Genomic DNA, 20,036 nt, shown 5'->3' with positions numbered 1-20,036 from the left:
GTTATTTTTTTGCTATATCAGTAAACTTGACTTGACTTGACCTAATCTCATTGTGTTGTCAATTGGCACTATACAAATAAAACTGAATAAAACTGAATTATAAAGCCAGCTAGAGGACATCAGTAAACAGACTGTAGCCTGATGAGGACCAACCAAGCAGACAGGTCAGGGAATAAACTGTGGAGAGGTCTAGAGCAGGGTTAGGTGTCAAAGTTTAGAATATCTCACAGAACACTGTTCTGGGATGGTGAAGCTGGTCAGAGTTAATGGGAGGAAGCATTGCAATACAATCTTGAAAAAAAAACTATCTGCAAAAGACTTCACACTAAAGCAGAGGTTTGCGCAAACAAATAAGGGAGCGCTGGTGTCAGCTCTGAGGCCTTCAGAATAGTTGTATTAACACTGAAAATAAATTAGACACGCAGGTGGACTCTCTTTACTCAGTGGATTTTATTTTGGGGTATTAAAGTAAGGCATGATGCATACAAGTGTGCGACAAACATTTCAAGTTTTTATCCTTGTACCATCCTTGGTCCATTACATGAAATTCCCATTTCAATACATTGAAAGTTGAGGTTGTAACATTCCCCTTAAACAAATAAATTCCTTTTGCAAAGCACTGTATCCAGTAATCCAAAAATAAAACTAAAGGGGCTACCTCCTGTTCTCAAGTTCTGTATATAGAAGTATTTAGAGCTATCGAATGAGGTGCTCTATCATGATAAATCATGACTGAGCAGCTGCTGTCAATCATTACTGGAATGTATAGCATGCACTCTTTCCAGGTATGTTGACATGTATGGAATGTTACGCAGTACTTCAGATATAGGTGTATGCGTGACATTTTTTTACAACTAGGACCTTACACAAGAACCACTGTAAACATTCATACATATTTTAGTTTTGGTTCGGCTCCTGCAGATCTATCACAGCCTTTTAAAAAGTGCTGAATTGGTTCCCTTGGCACCATTTAACATGACATATTCCAGTAATTGCAGGGATCAGCTTTTGAAATACAAGTTATTTATGTGCACTTTCCTAATTTATTTCTAATTTCCATGCATCTCTACACACACTAATAAACAGGCTCTTCATCTGAAACTCTTGTTTTTGTAAATACACTGGATCAATAATTTTGTGAGATCTTCACTCCTAACCAACTCAGATGCGTGTAGCTTTAGAAACAGAAACAAATTATGCTTCCCAGTTGAAAAAGGGTACTGGCATAAAGCTTGTAGAGAACTATTACTTAATAAGGACAGTAGATAAATGGTGTTAATTTGAGTTCAAACAACATATATGAATATGGTGCTGAGAATCTTTAAGACAGAGATGTGATGGTAGGATAATCTCCTGTGATAGATGTTCGAGGAGGGATCGCTGCGAGCGAGCAGAGGAGCCTCAGCGTTTTACCACAAGAGTGGAGCAGTGTGTTCATCTTTCCGTCCACCCTGAGACGGTCTCTGTCACCATGTCAGAAGTGCAGGTACACAGACACTTTCAAATTTTGTTAGATCTTTAACAATTTCTGGACTGTATTTATTGTGTGTTTGTATGTTAGGAGAGCTCGAGCAGCAAAGACAGACAGGGAAAGGGATATAAAACGATATTAAAAAAAGCTTGTTGATGTGTTATCACGAGCTATCATTTTAGGTTGGAGCTGAAAACTGATATCAGAGCAGCATTTTTCTGCTGCAGGGGCATCAGTAATGAAGTATATTGATTTAAATTTCTGCTTTAGCTCATCTTTTCTGATTTTTGTCTTGCTTCCTAGTTGGTGCTTCAGGCGCAGAACGTGCCCAGTCTGTCTGCAGGAGTGAACTGCTCCTTCGAGGACTACGTAGAGACAGAAGGACGCATCTACAGTGGACGGATCTTCTGTCTGTCTCCCTCTACGAAAGAAATTGCTCCTATAACACGAGACCAGGGTAACCAATTGTTTATTTGATAAAAAAAATTATGTACATGGTTAATAATTAAATTCATTAACTGCTTATTACCAAATCGTTCAAAATAATTTATTCGGAATTTCTTTCGCAGTGCCCTTTTTCACTTTTCTGACAGCAATAACCCTGTACGTTTAGTTCATCATGTGCCTTCTCCGTTAAGTTATTAATATCTGCAAGTGATCATGCAGATATGAGAAATATTTGGCTACTGACTCTTAAATCCCAGAGGACTCTAAGCAGCATAACATAAACAGGTGCTTGAAGTAAATATTTCTTCATAATCACCTTTTTTTCATCTGACACTGTTACACATGCAATTTGATCCCCAACTAAGTCAGGCTGCCATGTATTAATGTCATGAATGTTGCAACTTAGAGATGATTTGAATGCTGCACTCACTGCCACAGAGTTTACTTAAGTGCTTCTGAAATGTTGCGACAAAACCCAATATCATCATCACTCACATGAAATGCTATGCAGATGTTCTGTGTGCACTGATGAAGATCCACTTATCTTAGAAAGACATTGCTTGGAGTGGTTCCAAAGGGAGGGATGTCCAACCTATTATCGGACTAATCTGGGGGCATTCATAGAACATTAAACTTTCATTCCAATATGATCAGGCAATCATTACGTATGGGGAAAAAACTGACAATTTACCATACTCTGTCTAAATGGAGTAACACACTGTATATTTCGCTCTTCATCCCAATACACACACACTATACAAAACAAGAACACATCATGAGGGACACATACTGTGTAGACATAACAGGACTGGATGTTTCACAGAAAATTATTTTCATGTTTTGAGACATGTAAAGCTCACTTTTAGATATAACAGCATATGTGAAATGTCAGAAAAAAAGTGTAAAAGTATCTTAAGGAAAACATGTTGTGGTTGAACAATTGGTTAAAGTAGTTTGTGTTTACAGTTATGTATGGTGGTCAAGGTTAGGGTGAGTTTAGTGTCAGGTTAGGGTGTAAGAGCAAATATTTTGGCAAATGTGTGAACCAGAAGAGAGATTTTACACGTTTTCCTAACGGATAATGCTAGCAAAATTAGTTATTGCACAATTATAGATAAACCATACTGAGGCCATTTATGAAAACATTGTACACACAGTAACTAAATGTGTTTTTTTAAGATTCTCAAGTAGCTAGCCAGTTGTGTTGCAATCTTTGCTAGTTAGCCAGAGAGGCTAACAGGCGAATGCTAACTCAAGGCAACATTAAGTAAAAAAAAGTAAGAACTTCAACACCTTGATATTTTATACCTGTTTTTGTGTGTGTAAATAATGTGTTTTTCTAAACTGTGTCTGCCATCATAAATATGTCAGAGAAATATGTTGAGAGATTTCTAACCTGAGCAAGATTTTGTTGAAATTACAACTTTGCATGCTATCTTATTAAAGGGTAAACGTGATTGAAAAGTGAAAGGTGAAAAGGTGACTGCATAAAGTCATCTATTTTTATATGTAAATGAGCTAAAACATTATGGCAACTTTTAATTTAGCTGTTTAGACTAAATTTGAACGTGTCATATGGGGTAAAAAGGTCAACTTTTCACCTTTCTAGGCTAAACTGCTGAGAATCCTCAAATAGCCAAACAATAAGCCATCCATGGATAGACAGGGTTTGGAAGGGTTGCTATGCTTTAGTTGTACTAGGAATTTTGGTAATTTTACTGAAAAAGGTTTAATGTATGAAAAATGTATTAAAAATGTCTGTAATGTCTGTCCTAAGAGCCTTGTTCTAATAGCCATATAGTAGAAAACCTCAACATTGTACATGTCATATAGGCTTTGTCAGTGGTTGATGATAATCAGATACTAAAATTCAGAAGCAGTGTAAGAGGTATAAAGCAATGCTGTAAAAAAGAGAGTCAAACAAAGCAAATGTTTGTTTCGTTCTAGGTGATCGACGTATAATAAGGCTGTATCTGAAGTCAAAAGAGACTGGGAAGAAGTTTGCCAGCGTCTTGTTTGTCTTCTACAACTGCAGCGTCCACCAGTCGTAAGTCAGCTGCTTCGAAACACAAAAAAGAGGAAAAATCTTTTTACATTTAATCTAAGTTAAATGATGAGAGAACCTAAAAACCCATGCGACAGTAATATTAAACGTCCAGGCCTACCAGTGAAAAACAATAATAAGTAGATGTGCTAAACTCTGTGGTGCTAAAATGTTGGCTGACAAGTAATTTTTGTTTCAATGGGGAGAAGTGAGGAGAGCTTGCAACCTGTGCCTATTTGGTATTCAATGTATTCAGGCTTTTAACAAATCAATTAGTTAATTAGATCACAGGCAAATAAGGGAGTACTGGTGAGTGAAATAATAAATCGAATCCCATCCATGCAGGGCCTAGAAGAGCAACCAAGCTTGGAAGCCCAGAAGACATCATTTATGGTGTTTGGAAGTGATTTATTCCTAATTTGAGTAAAGTAATACTGCATTACTTTTCAACACTGATTTGAAAGCAGTCTGTACAGGTTTTTGTTGTCCGAGTCCATTATTTAAGTAAAGATGTCAAGGAAATCTAAAACAACTTTTCTAATTTGAAGTCGTTGTCCATGGTGTCTCACACAAACTGTATTAATTATTATCAGTTAGGTATTATTATTAGGTATCTATTATAGTCAGGGGTAGAAGTAGTTTTAAATTCCTACTGGTACTATTACAAATACCTTTGTTGGTTCATATTGTTCTCTCACTCGCTTCATGCGTTTTAATAAAGCAAAGTCCAAATTCAAATAAATAAAAACAGTTGAATATTTTACTCTAGGCTACACTTATGAATAAGTCAGAAATTAGAAACATATTGGAAAAAAATACATTTAATTGTAAAGGTGCTAGCATGTATGAAACATTGATAAACAATGTTCTGTTTTATTTTTGCTTTTAAACTGTTCATATTGATCCTATGTCCAACTAGAGGGATAGGGAGCAGGCCTAGCACTATCACCTGTACTTGTTTCTGGGGGTCCTGCAGCTGCTATTTCCTTTTTCTGATATGGCACCTCCTCACCCTAATCCTCAGCTTGCTCAAAATCTTAATCAGTTGGCTTTCAGATTTTGTGTGGAAACTCTGTCTTTTTTTGAACAAAGAAGTTATTTTTCTCTGCATTGTTTTTTTTCCCATTTGAATTAAAATACTTGACTATTTTGTCGTGTTTTCCCCGTTTTTCTTTTTGATAGCCGACATATAGAGGAGAAACCCCTAGCAACCGCTGTGTTTTGAAAGCAGACCTGCATGCACACTTACTGACTGCTAAGTGAAATCTCCGCCGGTTGACAGCTCCAGATGCAAAAGCCATTTTTTTTTAGCTGTTCTGTTTCGTTAAAATCTAACAAAATAGCATGAAACACAACTATTCACTTTACCATTGATTTTAATTGCGACATTTTGCAACGAGCAGAAAAACATTAAACATAGTGGTAAGCATTTTAAAGGCTGGTCAGGAGAGGGGAGAGAAGCAAGGCAAGAACATTGAGGCTCCAAAACACAGCACAGGCTGTTAAGAAACAATAAAAAAAAGAAACGGTAAAAAAAAAACAACTTATAAACAGATTACTTGTGTTACTTGTGTCACTAGCTCATCTGCTGTATTTTCTGAGCCAAAGTGCACCCGTGACTAGTTCTGAATGAGAGCTTTACCGCCGCTAAATCTTTTATTGATACACAGTACCGAACCACACCGGCTTACTTTTACCCCGGCTTTAGCTATGTCTATAGAGGGAAACTGAGCAATGGCATTTTAAGATTCTGTTAAGTAGTTTAACAATCCAACTGAGGGCCCGTTTAGACCTGGCCTTGCCATACACCTCGGCATTAGGTTATACAAAAGGTTTTACATGCCAAATGATTAGGTATTAAAAGTTATACAACATGTTTCCTGCTCTAAAGATTTCAAACTGTAATTCAGGATGACTCTGGCTCAGTGGGAGGAGAAGTTGCCTTGAAGTCTAAAGGTTGTGGGTTTGATTCTAGCTTCGTGTTGATGTTTCCCTGGGGATGAAACTTAACCCTAAGCTGCTTACCTGTTGCTATATGAATGTTTGAATGTATTTGAGTGGGTCTGGATAAATGTGGGTCTAGTGTAAAACACTTGAATAGTTGGTTTTGCTTGAAGCCACTATATAAATTCAGTCCATTTATCATTTCAATAAAAAAGAAGCAAAAATAATTCTCCCTCCAGAATATTCTCACCGAAAGATTCATCATTTAAAGTGGCAGTTAGCAGTAATGGATTTAAACAGGGCTGTATACTAAACAGGTCCAGTGTGGAATCAAATAAGGTGAGTGGATGGTTTCAAAGCATCTCCCAGAAGTATGTAAAACTAATTAAGGATCCTCAGTCTGTCTTGTGTAGGATCACACTTATATTTAGCTCTATCTATCTGCAATCAGATCACCAGAATAGATGCAAGGACCAGGTCTGAACAAGGCTCTTCATTTCTTCAAATTTCATGTTTGTGTTTTTAAAAAGGAATCAACGGAATATACATGTTTGCAATGTTGCAGTCGCAAAGAATGGTTTGGTATCGTTTTTCAGGTGCCATGCATTCTCACTTTGTTTGCCAGTAGTATATTTGGCCAGTTAGATGATCTTTAACCGCCCTTTATGCACACACTTTGTAGATTTTTAGTGACTGCTTTAAGCCCCTATTCCACCAATAAAACGAATCACCAACAGTGTCAAAATGGTAGGATTCCTAGTTGAAAAGTAATGTTACTAAATTTGTAATTGATTGTATTTAATTCTTAGTCAGTTCTTGCAATTATTATAATTTTCTTTTGCAATTATTTTGCAATCATTGAATAAAAAACAAAAAAATAAATAAATAATTATTTTGAATAAATAATTAATTGTGTTTCTTATTACATGTGATGTGCAAAAACAAGCACTTTAGTTTTTACATTTTAATGCCAAAATAATTACTTAAAACATAACATCTAATTAACATCTAAACATCAAATATCATTCAAATAACATTCACTCCTGCTAGTCCCTCATCACTTTTTATTATAGCTTGATGGAAAATCCCACAAATTGTATATTTAATTGTATATTTAATCGTCCCTGCTTTTTAGATGCATTCAGCAAATTGTAAACTGATACGTAACAGATTCTTGACGTTCTTGCAGTATTAATAGATCATTGTAAATAGTACTGAATTCTGGAAAACATTAGCATGAATCAAGCCAAATCTCCTGATTTATCTTTATCTATCCTAACTTTGTTGTAACTAAATCGTAGGGCATCACAGAATGGACCTGAATATTTGCAACATTACAAGAATCCTCATGAATTTTTCAATGTTGCAATTCTTAGCAATTTATGTTATTCATGGTCTATGTGGAATAGTAGCATTACACAGATCCCACACATAGCTTGCCAAGTTTTAAAACACTGGTACCTTAATAAGAGTGATGGAGGGCATTTATTTAGCTTTCACACCATTATTTTTCCTGTTTATTCCCTTTGAAATATTTTCAAACTGTCAAATTTGTCTTTCTTTTAAAGCTGCAGTGGGGAGTTCTGAGTAAACCATGGACGTAGCCTGAAAATTTGAACAAGCACACCTTACAGGTCCCTCCACCTCGTTCTCTGCTGTGCTACAGCCCTCCTCCACAGTGGAGCCTGGCGGGAACGCACAGGCTAGTAAGCAGAGCCACCGATGATGGTGGATAAACAGCAATGGGATATTCACTGGTATATACGAAACATCAACGATATGGTTTACATTGACATTGTCCATACCATTACCACAGCTCTAGCACAATGGAAATCTTTGGCTTGAACATTGGTATGTGCGCTGTGCGGGAGGGGTGTGAGCAGCGCTTAGAGAAGCCTGATTGACACTACTAAGACACTCCTCCTGGCTCTGATTGATTGTTTCTGACCGGGAGCGGCATATTTCAGCAAATGGCAGTAGGACCACTATGAGGAGTCAAAGGATCTTGATTTTTTCACAGATCCTCTGTCTCATATTGTACTGTCAGGACATAGTGACACTTTTTAAAAATATGCAAAAAACACATTTTAACAAAAGTTCCCTACTACAGCTTTAACAAGGATTAATGTAGCCTTCTTTTTGCCACTGTCCGAGCTACTGCACCCTGGTGGCGGACAGACGCCTCGTGTTCCCACAAATTCCTTTCCCCAGAACCGTCACCTCTACTTACAATCACTTTCTCTTAAAAGGAATGACTCTCAAACTGTTCTATAGTCTTAACACTTCCATTCTAAATAAAGGAGAGGAATGGTTACAGAGATCAGCGCTGACGGCTCCTGGCCTTAACCCGCTTGGGGATTGAAGTGACAAACAGCCCCGAAAGAAGGTCACACATGGTTTTTATGTCTGGTACTCGCTGCAAGGGAGTGTTTATCAATAGACTATGTGTCAGCATTCTGGTGTCAATCTGATAGAGTGTGTAATAGCAGGTGTCGAACCCTGAATCTAAGTGTGGCTGCTTCAATCTAATCGCTCCTGTTCCAGTATGTACCACAATCAACCCATGCATGAAACTTCATGTCAAACTGTAGGCCACTGAGGATTATTATCCTATTCTAAGAAAAATGAAAACATTAGCATTCATACTTTATCATTCTGGTCTGTGTGAAAGCTCATCTACAGGTCCTTCTCAAAATATTAGCATATTGTGATAAAGTTAATTATTTTCCATAATGTCATGATGAAAATTTAACATTCATATATTTTAGATTCATTGCACACTAACTGAAATATTTCAGGTCTTTTATTGTCTTAATACGGATGATTTTGGCATACAGCTCATGAAAACCCAAAATTCCTATCTCACAAAATTAGCATATCATTAAAAGGGTCTCTAAACGAGCTATGAACCTAATCATCTGAATCAACGAGTTAACTCTAAACACCTGCAAAAGATTCCTGAGACCTTTAAAACTCCCAGCCTGGTTCATCACTCAAAACCCCAATCATGGGTAAGACTGCCGACCTGATTGCTGTCCAGAAGGCCACTATTGACACCCTCAAGCAAGAGGGTAAGACACAGAAAGAAATTTCTCAACGAATAGGCTGTTCCCAGAGTGCTGTATCAAGGCACCTCAGTGGGAAGTCTGTGGGAAGGAAAAAGTGTGGCAGAAAGCGCTGCACAACGAGAAGAGGTGACCGGACCCTGAGGAAGCTTGTGGAGAAGGGCCGATTCCAGACTTTGGGGGACCTGCGGAAGCAGTGGACTGAGTCTGGAGTAGAAACATCCAGAGCCACCGTGCACAGGCGTGTGCAAGAAATGGGCTACAGGTGCCGCATTCCCCAGGTCAAGCCACTTTTGAACCAGAAACAGCGGCAGAAGCGCCTGACCTGGGCTACAGAGAAGCAGCATTGGACTGTTGCTCAGTGGTCCAAAGTACTTTTTTTGGATGAAAGCAAATTCTGCATGTCATTCGGAAATCAAGGTGCCAAAGTCTGGAGGAAGACTGGGGAGAAGGAAATGCCAAAATGCCAGAAGTCCAGTGTCAAGTACCCACAGTCAGTGATGGTCTGGGGTGCCATGTCAGCTGCTGGTGTTGGTCCACTGTGTTTTATCAAGGGCAGGGTCAATGCAGCTAGCTATCAGGAGATTTTGGAGCACTTCATGCTTCCATCTGCTGAAAAGCTTTATGGAGATGAAGATTTCATTTTTCAGCATGACCTGGCACCTGCTCACAGTGCCAAAACCACTGATAAATGGTTTACTGACCATGGTATCACTGTGCTCAATTGGCCTGCCAACTCTCCTGACCTGAACCCCATAGAGAAACTGTGGGATATTGTGAAGAGAACGTTGAGAGACTCAAGACCCAACACTCTGGATGAGTTAAAGGCCGCTATCGAAGCATCCTGGGCCTCCATAAGACCTCAGCAGTGCCACAGGCTGATTGCCTCCATGCCACGCCGCATGGAAGCAGTCATTTCTGCCAAAGGATTCCCGACCAAGTATTGAGTGCATAACTGTACATGATTATTTGAAGGTTGACGTTTTTTGTATTAAAAACACTTTTCTTTTATTGGTCGGATGAAATATGCTAATTTTGTGAGATAGGAATTTTGGGTTTTCATGAGCTGTATGCCACAATCATCCGTATTAAGACAATGAAAGACCTGAAATATTTCAGTTAGTGTGCAATGAATCTAAAATATATGAATGTAAAATTTTCATCATTACATTATGGAAAATAATGAACTTTATCACAATATGCTAATATTTTGAGAAGGACCTGTATAAGTAATAGTAATCAAGGTTATTCCTAACACCACCTTACCTGTAGTCCTCAGCAACAGGTAGAAGAGGGGCAGCAGTAAATTATGTCAAGCTACATACATCTTGTACATCATCATCAGTACCTCACTAAAGGACTTTAAACCAAAGGGCAGATCTAATAAAAAAACAACCATGCGTTACCTTGATTACAGTAACTGCCACATGTCGACGCCTTAAGGTTGGTGGCTGGTAAATTGCTTGCCTCATTCATTACATAGAACTGCTACGTTGTCATCCTATATGCACATTTGTAATTTTCAGGGTCTTTGTTTTTTGGGTTGGTTCTATTTCGAACATTAGTCCAAACAACTAAAGAGCACCTGTCAGAGTTCTTGTCAGATCATGTGCTCTAATACATTATGACAACAAGCAGTTCTATAATAATGACAGCTTCTTTGTAGCATTAGCACTCTCCCAAGTGAATGGTTGAAATAAGCCTGACAAGCTCTTACTGGTAAGAGCTCTTATGTTAATTTATTCATGGCTTGCCTTTCTTTGTTCTTTTGAGATTTGACTGATGCTTTTTTAATTATGTCTTGTTGCACCCACCTATTTTCTTTCCTTTTTTGTTTTTTGGCAGTTGTAGCTGGAGAACTGGTGCTGATTTTAATAAGTCGACCCCTAATAATTGCTAATCCACAGACTTTTTTCCTCCTTCCTCTATTAGTCAGGCAGGTCTCCACCTCGACTTGCACTAAAATGAGATCCAAACTGAAGAGAGCAACAGAGCAGCAATGAAATAAACCAAATAACCAATCAGGAACCGTTCCCTAATTGCCCTGTCTTGTTAAATAAAGGTTAAAGGAAAATAAATAAAATGTCATTCAATACTACAACTAGCTGGGTGTGATTTACTGCCCCGGGGTTTGCACACCCTTCGCCCTGACTGCAGCCTCTTTCAGCTGGCACAAACAAATACCTAAAAAGGTATCAGCAGTTTGTGTTGTAAACTAAAACAATGTTTCTGCAGGATGCTAAGAGTTATCCATGTTAACTTTAAATCATGAAAAGAGTAAAAACATTAAGATTACGTTTTTCACAATAAGTTGGTGTTACAACGCTAAAGTGTTCCTCGTCAAAGTGAATCCAGTTTCACAAAGCGCCACCCAGGTGATATGCGCTTTTTGACTTCATCTGCTGAAATAAGTATAATCTATTATTATGAACCCAAGCTATGACTTTGACACCCTGTATATGTTTTTTGTCTCTTATTTTGAAGTACGAAAAGGAGTTCTTCAGTTGCCTTGAGTTAAATATGAATAAAAGACTCAGTTATCTATGAATTGTTTATCTGGCTGCACTTTAGGTGATTGGCAGAAAAGGAACCTTTGGAAAGCATATGAATGGTTTGTAAACACAGTGAAGCACTCTAGATCAGAACCTAAATACTTACAGATCAAACCTGATGTACATAATTAAGCCATCCAGGTCAGAGTTCAGTCTTCGCTTAAGTGGAGGAGTTTGAACCGCCACCTTAATGTGGCAGAGGAGTTTGAGTGCACGAATGACCCTAGAGGCTATGTTGTCTGTGGGTTAAATGCTCCTGGTAGGGTCTCCTATGGCAAACAGGCTCTGGGTGACAGGTCAGACAAAGAGTGGTTCAAGACGCCTTCATGAGGACATGCTTAAACTCCATGACAGGTAATAGCAAAATAAACAGCAGGAAAAAATAAGCTTTGCGCTTGTGTTCTGCTAATGCTAATATGATGTTAATAATGTTAGAAGTTCTATGTTTTTTTAGTCTTGATTAGGCAGATCAAAAATGAAACCAACAGAGTTTAAAGATGATGCTCACACAATTTTGATTGGTTCATTAATCCCTCCTCCAGCTAAGGAAGTTGTTCTTTCCCCTGGCCCTGTTCAAAGTTGGCGCAAAGAAGGTGCTAGTTAATTGACACTGGAGCTTTCAACAGTGGAAAAACAAAGAACTGACAAGCACTAGCACAACTTCTGTGGCTTACTGAAACCAGTTTGTTGGAAAAGCCACTTCACCTTTATCTAATTGTCCATCACTGGAATGGACTACAAACAGCTGATACAAAAAAGGCATGTAAATACAGAAACCGACTGTCTGTCTCAGGATCGCAGGTAGGTGAAATTATATTCCGATTATGTTCTCACATTTACCCTAGTGGAAATATGATGATAGATGGTAATAGTCCAGCTGTATGTTAGTAAGTTGCAAATAAAATAACACAAACACACATAAAAAATGTAAAAAAAAAATAAACACCAAGAAAGTTTGAGTGGAGTTTTTGATTTATGGATTTTTTTTTTTATTCTAGTAAATTAAGAACTGCTTAGATTGAATGGATGGATGGATGGAAAATTCTACATTACAAACAAGTTCTTTGAAACCCAGTTTAAAATTAAGTTTTTGGGGGGGAAACAGAAAAAAGGAAGCATTTTCAGTAATTCTTCGCATTATGACCACATTAGAATTAAACTAGCAAAAAAAAAAAAAAAAGAAAGGAAAAATTTTTGCACCAGCACTCAAATACACTGATTAGAGATTCTTTAAAACAGTTTGCGAAACCTTTACTCTTTTAGAAAAAAATGAATTTCTTTTAAAATTTCCCCCCAAATTTTGCTCAAATCTCATCTTGTGATGTCGGTATTATGCACCGTCACGTGAGCAGGATGCATCTTTTTACCCTCATCATACCTGTTTTGTCTTACTGTACTGTGCCAGTGCTGTCACTTTTGTCAGTGCAGTTTGATTCCTAATTCACAATCATTATATAGATCATTATTCAGTGTTAACCACCTGAAGAATCCCTTTCCCCCTCTTTTTGTCTTCCTTTTTTTGTTGCACACTGCCCTCTCTACCAGGTAATACATTGGCCATCCTGCCATCCGCTGATCTAAATCACTCTTTGACTTCTCCACCTCCTCCCCCACCTCCCTTTTTTTTCTTGCCACTCTCGTTCATCAAGCCCATTTATTGCTGGGGCTCTGCTCTCGGCCCTGCATATATCTGCATAGTAATAGGCTGTTAATTAGTTCTGGTCAGAATTTCTGTGTGTAGATGGTCATAATGGAGTGAGCATGGAGAGGGAGAGCTCACCTGGGCCACTTCTCCATGCCTTCAGGCTTTGCTCTCTGTTGTGAACATATGAGTGTTAATTTTTGGTCTTTCTCCTTAAAAAGCATACATGATTCATTAGAATAACTGCAAAAGGAACACGTTAATGAGTATTTGTGCCTATCTGTATATCTGCTGCATGTTTGTGTGTGGGTGTACATTTCTGCTGTCACCCCCCACGCCCTGGTTAGCTAGCCCACCCAGTCCTTCCGCCTTCACCGCTTAAATAGGCTTGCTGCTGTTAAAGCCTTTGATGTTGTGCCCCCTCAGGAGTCTGCGAGTCCTTAAAAAAAAACCCCACAGTTCTGCTACAACAGCAGCAGTTTTAACATAAACCCCCACCTCCATCACCTTTTACCTTGAAATCTTTGACCCTGCCCATAGGAGGCCGGGGTGCAGGAGTCGCAGCGTTTCAGAGGCTGATAATGGAGCTGTCCTTGTGGGTGTGAAGCAGGTTTAGAGGCTTACAGTATCAGCAAAGATGCACAAGCAGAGGAGCCCAAAGGCTTGCACCAGATGGGATTGTGTGCGTTTTCACAAGGCACGCCCGAAGGTGCATGCACACTGCAAAAGCATCAACGGGTTCACCAGCTCCTACAGTCTCTTTAAGCAAACGCAAAACAGGTGCTCGCACAGTCAGAGGGTGCACACAGAGACAGAAGGCACAGACTTGGCACAGTAAATTACGCCGAGAGCTATTTACATACGCTTTTTACAATATTAGGCATTTGCATTAAAAAAGAGATTTGGAATAGTTTAATTGAGCATGCGGGAGGGAGGAATAATGCATCTTTAAAGAGAGGGATTGAAGCAAACAGGCAGGATAGCGCTGGAGGGGAGAGTGGAGCATTGAAGAAAACCCACATTCCCTGAGTACTGGAGAGGCATGAAGAGGGAAAGAGAGATATAAAGCAGTGTTAGCAAACATGACGGAGATTGTGCGTTATTGTATCGGGGATAAGGCGGCCCACACAGCTGAAAGGTTAGTGACCCCCCCCTAGACCATTTCAATATGAAAGAAGTGGAGATCCAGGCAGTGAATGAAGGTACTCAGCGGATGGTATCGGCCCACACTTCAGCCTACAGGAGCAGCTCTCGTTTCCAGTCTCCCCCCCCCCCCCCCCCCCCCCCCCACACACACACACACACACACACAACCACCACCATCTCTCCCCCTGTTCCTGTTGGACTCATCATGTGTGACCCTGTTCAGAGTCATCCTTGTTTTGTGATTACCCATCCATTAGTTGGTGTTGCTGATTTCTGTAGCATTGTTTCATGGTCCAATTTTCAATTAATGCATCCATTTTTAATTAAACTGAGAGTTGAGACTCAGTGACTCACTGCTTTTGGACATTGCCCTGACAATATCCAATAATACCAAGTAATGAGTCTGAGCCACCCCACTGAGAATCTAAACTTCTCATTTGGCTCCTGTGCTGCATAACCTAATGATGTATGCATCGCTTTATTGCTGCACGCTTCCTAGCTACACTGGATAAAACTCAAAGGGACTTGTTTGGAGATCAAGCTGTGCAGCCATTCTGTTAAGAATAGAAGGTACAGTGTCTTGCAAAAGAATTAATATCCCTCCAACTTTTTACTTTTTTTATTTATGTGATAGTCCCACACAAAGTAGTACATGATTGTTAAATTAAACCAAAAATACATATTTTTTTTTTACCAATACAAATCTGAAAGTGTGGTGTGCATTAGAGGCTGACATTTTTTCAGGAGTCCCACGGTCACGGGGACTCCAGCTAAGATAGACATGGTCTGTTTCCTTGTTTGATATTTTATTATTTCTTCATTATTATTCTTTTTACTTTAACTGGCCTTTACTACAGCTAAAAAAAAGGGACCTAACTGGTCCTTCAAATAAAGAAATTGCCAAAAGACTAAATGAAGAAAACAAAAATGGGAGTGGCACAGGAGTGGGAGTCATTCTGAATGGGAGCGGGATGGGAGTGGGAGTCAATTTACCAGGAGTGGGACGGGACAGGATTTTTTTCGTTATGCTGGCCTGGGATTGGGATGGGACAAGACATTTTTCCGTGGGAGCGGGATGGGACAGGAGAGAAAATCCACTCCCGTGTCACCCTCTAAGTGTGCATATAGATTCAGCCCTTAGATACCCCTGAATAAAACCCAGTGCAAACAATAACTTTCAGAAGTCACCTAACATGCATGTGACACAACATGTAGAACATGTAGAAGAAGAAGCTCTGGTCAAAGGAGATTAGGGTTAGGGTTAGTTGAACATTTTGACCTACATGCAAAATGCAGTAAGAGTAGAAAATCTAACACTCCACTGTAGACATGGTGGTGGCACTATCATACTGTGGCCTTCCATAAGCAAGATTTCTGAAGCTGATCGGAGTTAGTAGTAAGATGGATGGAGGTAGATATTGGGCAATCCTGGAAGAAAACTTTAGAGGCTGCAACAAACCTGACACTGGGGCAGATGTTCACTGTCCAGCTGCACTGAAAAAAATGTTACTTTGAACCAACTTTAAAAAATTACTCTAATTTGTTACAGCTAAATTTATCAGTTTTACTCAAATCATAATTCTGATTTCATAAACAATTTGCATTTAATTTACTGTAAGACCAAAAAAATTATTTTTCTTGAATCATAAATGTAAATTGAAACAAACTAAAAATATAATTGTTGCCAAAGATTATAAACTTTTTTAACACTTTTGTATATCTCATTTTTTCACTTAAGTTAAACTTGATTTTTCACCTTCGCACAACCCGATTTCTGGCTTCAAGTACAACTCAATTTCTTATCAAAAACAAATCGATTTTTCTCTCTGGTAGGACATGATAGTTTGAGTGAGTTCCTAGTACATTTGTTCTTTGGACTTGGTTAATGCAAACGCTCTAATTTGTTACATGCAATTTTTTAAAGTTTTATCAACCTATAAATTTCAGTCAGTGTAATAAGACAAATTCTACGTATGCATAGAAACCTTTATTTCTTCAAATTCACAAAGCTCTCATTTTACAAAAAACAAAGAATTTCTTAAAACCAAGATATTTTCAAAATCAACATGCTAGAAATAAAGATAATGTCTCCCCATATATTATGGTGTTTTTTGAACAAATACTTTTTCATGTACAAAAAAAAGTACAATAAAAAGTAAAGCACTTCCGTGTTATTTACACAGTACTTGCTAAAAAAATGGAAATAAAATAAAAATACACCAAACATTAGGCGAAGTGATTGTCCTTCCAATACCTACCCTACCTTCATCAATAAACTTGTTGTCACACTTCTTCATAAATACACTCAATTTGAACATCTCACTCACACAAAGTTGAGATTGGTAATGTAACAGCTTTAACAATAACATTTAGAACACCGTGCAAACATGTCTAAGATGAATGACAGACAGAACCATTTTAACAATTAAAAAAAAGAAGACAGATACTTAGTTTGTCTTTAAAGGTCTGTTCCTTCTCGATGCAACTGACAAAAATTATTTAACACTTCCCTAGAGTGTATGTGAATGCAAATAAACTATAAAAGACAAAAGGCAGAGTCCAAATGTCTCTGTGAATGATCTAAAGCTTAGAGCTTGATACTGAGACTACAGACTCTACGTGTCCTTTTCTTTGGTTCTATCTCCATGAAGTTTTTGCAGTGCATCAAAGGTGTATTTGAGCTCTACAGGATAGCTCAAGTTGAGCGTATAGATCAAGCCAAATACCATAGCACATGCATGTGCGATTGATGGCAACTCATTAAGGACTTTCACACCTTCAATGACAATCCCAATGTCATATGGCGCTTGTAGAGTGTCCTCTTCGCCATCTGATGACAAACACTGCCATTGTACATTTCGCAAGGGCGAGTCCAGCTTCATCCTTCTGAGCAACCTATTAAAAACAATTAGAATGTTATGACTGAATCAATTTATGGTATAACATTTTATCCACATCACTCCAATTTTTACGCATCATCTCAAAGCACTTTACAAGGTCAATTCAGTCAAAACAAAGATTTCAAGTCAGGTACATACATTCCAATTAATCCTAACCATTGAACAGTTCAGTCAGATTCAGTTATTTATTCAAATTGGATAAAACGTTTTTCTATCTAAGGAAACCCAGCAGATTGCATCGAGTCAGTGACTTGTAGCATTCACTCCTCCTGGATGAGCATGTAGAGACAGTGGACAGTCACTGGCGTTGACTTTGCAGTAATCCCTCATACTGAGCATGCATGTAGCGACAGTGGAGAGGAAAAACTCCCTTTTAACAGGAAGAAACCTCCAGCAGAACCAGGCTCAGTGTGAGCGGTTCATGGGCTGAAGTGAACCACTGTCCCACTAAGCCAGCGGTTCACCGGGGCTTCATATGCCAGTTTGCCCCCTGCCTGTGAGTCACTTCACTAAATGAAGACCAAACACGTTTTAATCAAAAATGCACCAGAAACCGAAACCCGAGTCCAGTCCATGTGAAAACAAGTCCAGGCTTAATTATACAAGGATATTCGGAAAATACCGTCTCGTTTGCATCTGGTTTCACTCCTGCTGCTCAGTCTGGCTGTTCTTCTGCCTTACGTTGAGAGCATTGGAAATCTCCAACACGGACTTAAAATGCTGTGCAACTCTGTCAAGATCATATTTTCTCCTCTGAGATGCGCGTCGAGTATTCACGTAAGCTGCTTCTATCGGTGAAGCATGTTATCTTTCAAAACCAATCACATATATATAGAATATCGATGATGTGTTTCCACAGATCTTCGTGAAACAGAGGCACCACAGTCTTTGCATGTCCACATTCATTGGAAGACTAGGGAAAAAAACAACACCTATCTTACTCCTGATATTTATATGGTTTCAGGTCATTTGTGTTTACAATTATTACAAAATGTTTTAAAATAAATGCAGTCTTGCCAGTCAGTTTTAATTTCTCAATTAATTGCATTGCAATCTGCACAGTAACATATGACATTGGTAGGTATACATCCAAATCCAAATATTCTAGATAATTCTGCATTTAAAAGTTTTGTTGATCCAATTTGAAAAAAAAATCAATGGAAAAAATTAGAACAGTATTTATTTTCCAACTTACCCAGTTCAGTAAAATGGATACAGCTGTGACCCCGTCAGAGACCTATTAACACAAAAGATAAGGTGAGATTACATATGTTGTTTAAGCATAGGGACAATTAGCATTAATTGTGTATGTTGTTAAGCATACTCAATCAACTAGAACTTCATAAGAGTTAGCATGACTGGGTTCGTTTTGGGCGTTGAGTCTTCCCCAAACAGTGCAAGAACATGAATGTCAGATTAACTGGTGATTCAAGAATGACTCCAGGAAGGGCCACAAATTTAAATAGTTGGTTGTCATTTGTGTTTGTGTTGATCTTGTAATGGGCAGGAGATCTACCCAGACACCGCCTCATGCAACACTCAAATTTAATTTTTTCAGTTGCACATTTCTTTGAATATGAGCACACCACTTTGAATACCTAATTTTTTTTTTTCTTGTCTAAATTTACCCTTACTGTAAAGTCTTATTTTGTTTTTTAATATTTCTTCAATTCTGTGAATCTGCACAATTAGACTTGCCTGTCAATTCTCTCTTGATACACCTGAATTTCCCCACTGAGAGACAATAAAGGATATTTCTACTGTAATCTAAAGCATGAAGGACAGTGAGCACTAATTAATTAAAATTAATAATATTTATTTTGTCATTGCAATTGTACATTCGAAATTTGTCCTCTGCATTAACCCATCCCCTTAAGGAGCAGTGGGCTGCTATTCTGCGGTGTCCTCTCCGGAACGCCGCTGCTCTGGCCACTACGTCACCACACTCCCCCACTGAGAAACACTGCATTAAACGGACTACATTTGTAGATAGACAACATATCTGTTGAGATACAGCATGGCAGATTCCACATCTTCTTTCACTTATCTGTACAACATAAAATTGCCTTAAAATGTCACCTCCCGTGTAAAATGCAAGATGGTTAACTGCTCTATCAACCTGCCTCTGTGTCGAGCAAGAGTGCAACCATGGTCACCATAATGAAACGTGTTCACATACAAAGCAGAAAATCCATTGTCCTGGTTTATTAAAGCGAAAGTCAAATCAACATGAACCTGACTTTGCACTTGTAATGGCGGCGGGAAATGTTTTAAATTAGCTTGCAGCTAACATAGCACGGCTCTTCTATCGTCTTAGTTGTGTTAAAGCATTATTTGTACTTCACGCAAAAATCAGCACCGATCGATGTGAGTGACGTCATGTAGTCACGTGACACGATCACCTTTGACTTAAAGTAAATATTTATTTGGACAGAAATTGTTTCAGTTAATTTCGTCAATAGTTAGTGATTTTTAATTTTAGGTAAAGTGAAATTAACAGTTTCAAACCAGAAATCCAAATTTTCCATTGCAACAATATAAAAGTTTAATTAAACTAAAATACAGGGAAGTTTCACTTTTTTCAGTGTGGTTAACATCCCCAACAGCCAGAACCCCAGTTGAATGGCTTATCTCAAGGCATATTCATATTTTAAAATGTCCCAGTCTAAGTCTAGAGCTAAGTTAAATTGATAGCCTGTGCAGGTCTTCAGATTGCTGTTGCTGTCAGTCTGATTAAGCTTGCAAAGAAGAATGGGCAAAGTGTCACTCTCTAGATGTGTGTAGATGGTCATAGACATATCCCAAAAGTAGGTTCTAGAATACTG

At 38.5% G+C, this 20,036-nt stretch overlaps 1 protein-coding gene and 1 long non-coding RNA gene across 4 annotated transcripts in view; one reads left to right on the top strand and one right to left on the bottom strand.

Annotated features, from left to right (window-relative positions):
* Positions 1-20,036, top strand: part of LOC124866209 (plexin-A1-like) — a 412,523-nt gene that overhangs the window by 211,362 nt on the left and 181,125 nt on the right. For 2 of the 3 annotated variants that reach the window (XM_047361910.1, XM_047361902.1), the window contains exons 6-8: positions 1,363-1,486; positions 1,775-1,928; positions 3,866-3,965. In XM_047361910.1, coding sequence (XP_047217866.1) covers positions 1,363-1,486; positions 1,775-1,928; positions 3,866-3,965 — 378 coding nt within the window. Of the gene's footprint in view, positions 1-1,362; positions 1,487-1,774; positions 1,929-3,865; positions 3,966-4,307; positions 6,816-20,036 lie in introns of those variants that run through there. The other variant, XM_047361918.1, reaches the window with a different exon arrangement.
* Positions 16,297-20,036, bottom strand: part of LOC124866229 — a 33,713-nt gene continuing 29,973 nt past the window's right edge. The window contains exons 2-3 of the long non-coding RNA XR_007037756.1: positions 18,407-18,448; positions 16,297-17,206 (exon numbers count right to left, since the gene is read on the bottom strand). This is a non-coding gene — a long non-coding RNA (uncharacterized LOC124866229). The remainder of the gene's footprint in view (positions 17,207-18,406; positions 18,449-20,036) is intronic.

This window comes from Girardinichthys multiradiatus, chromosome 1 (assembly GCF_021462225.1).
Source record: "Girardinichthys multiradiatus isolate DD_20200921_A chromosome 1, DD_fGirMul_XY1, whole genome shotgun sequence".
Lineage (NCBI taxonomy): Eukaryota > Metazoa > Chordata > Actinopteri > Cyprinodontiformes > Goodeidae > Girardinichthys > Girardinichthys multiradiatus.
Note: the sequence above shows the minus strand (reverse complement) of the source record. Positions and strands in the feature narration are given on the sequence as shown.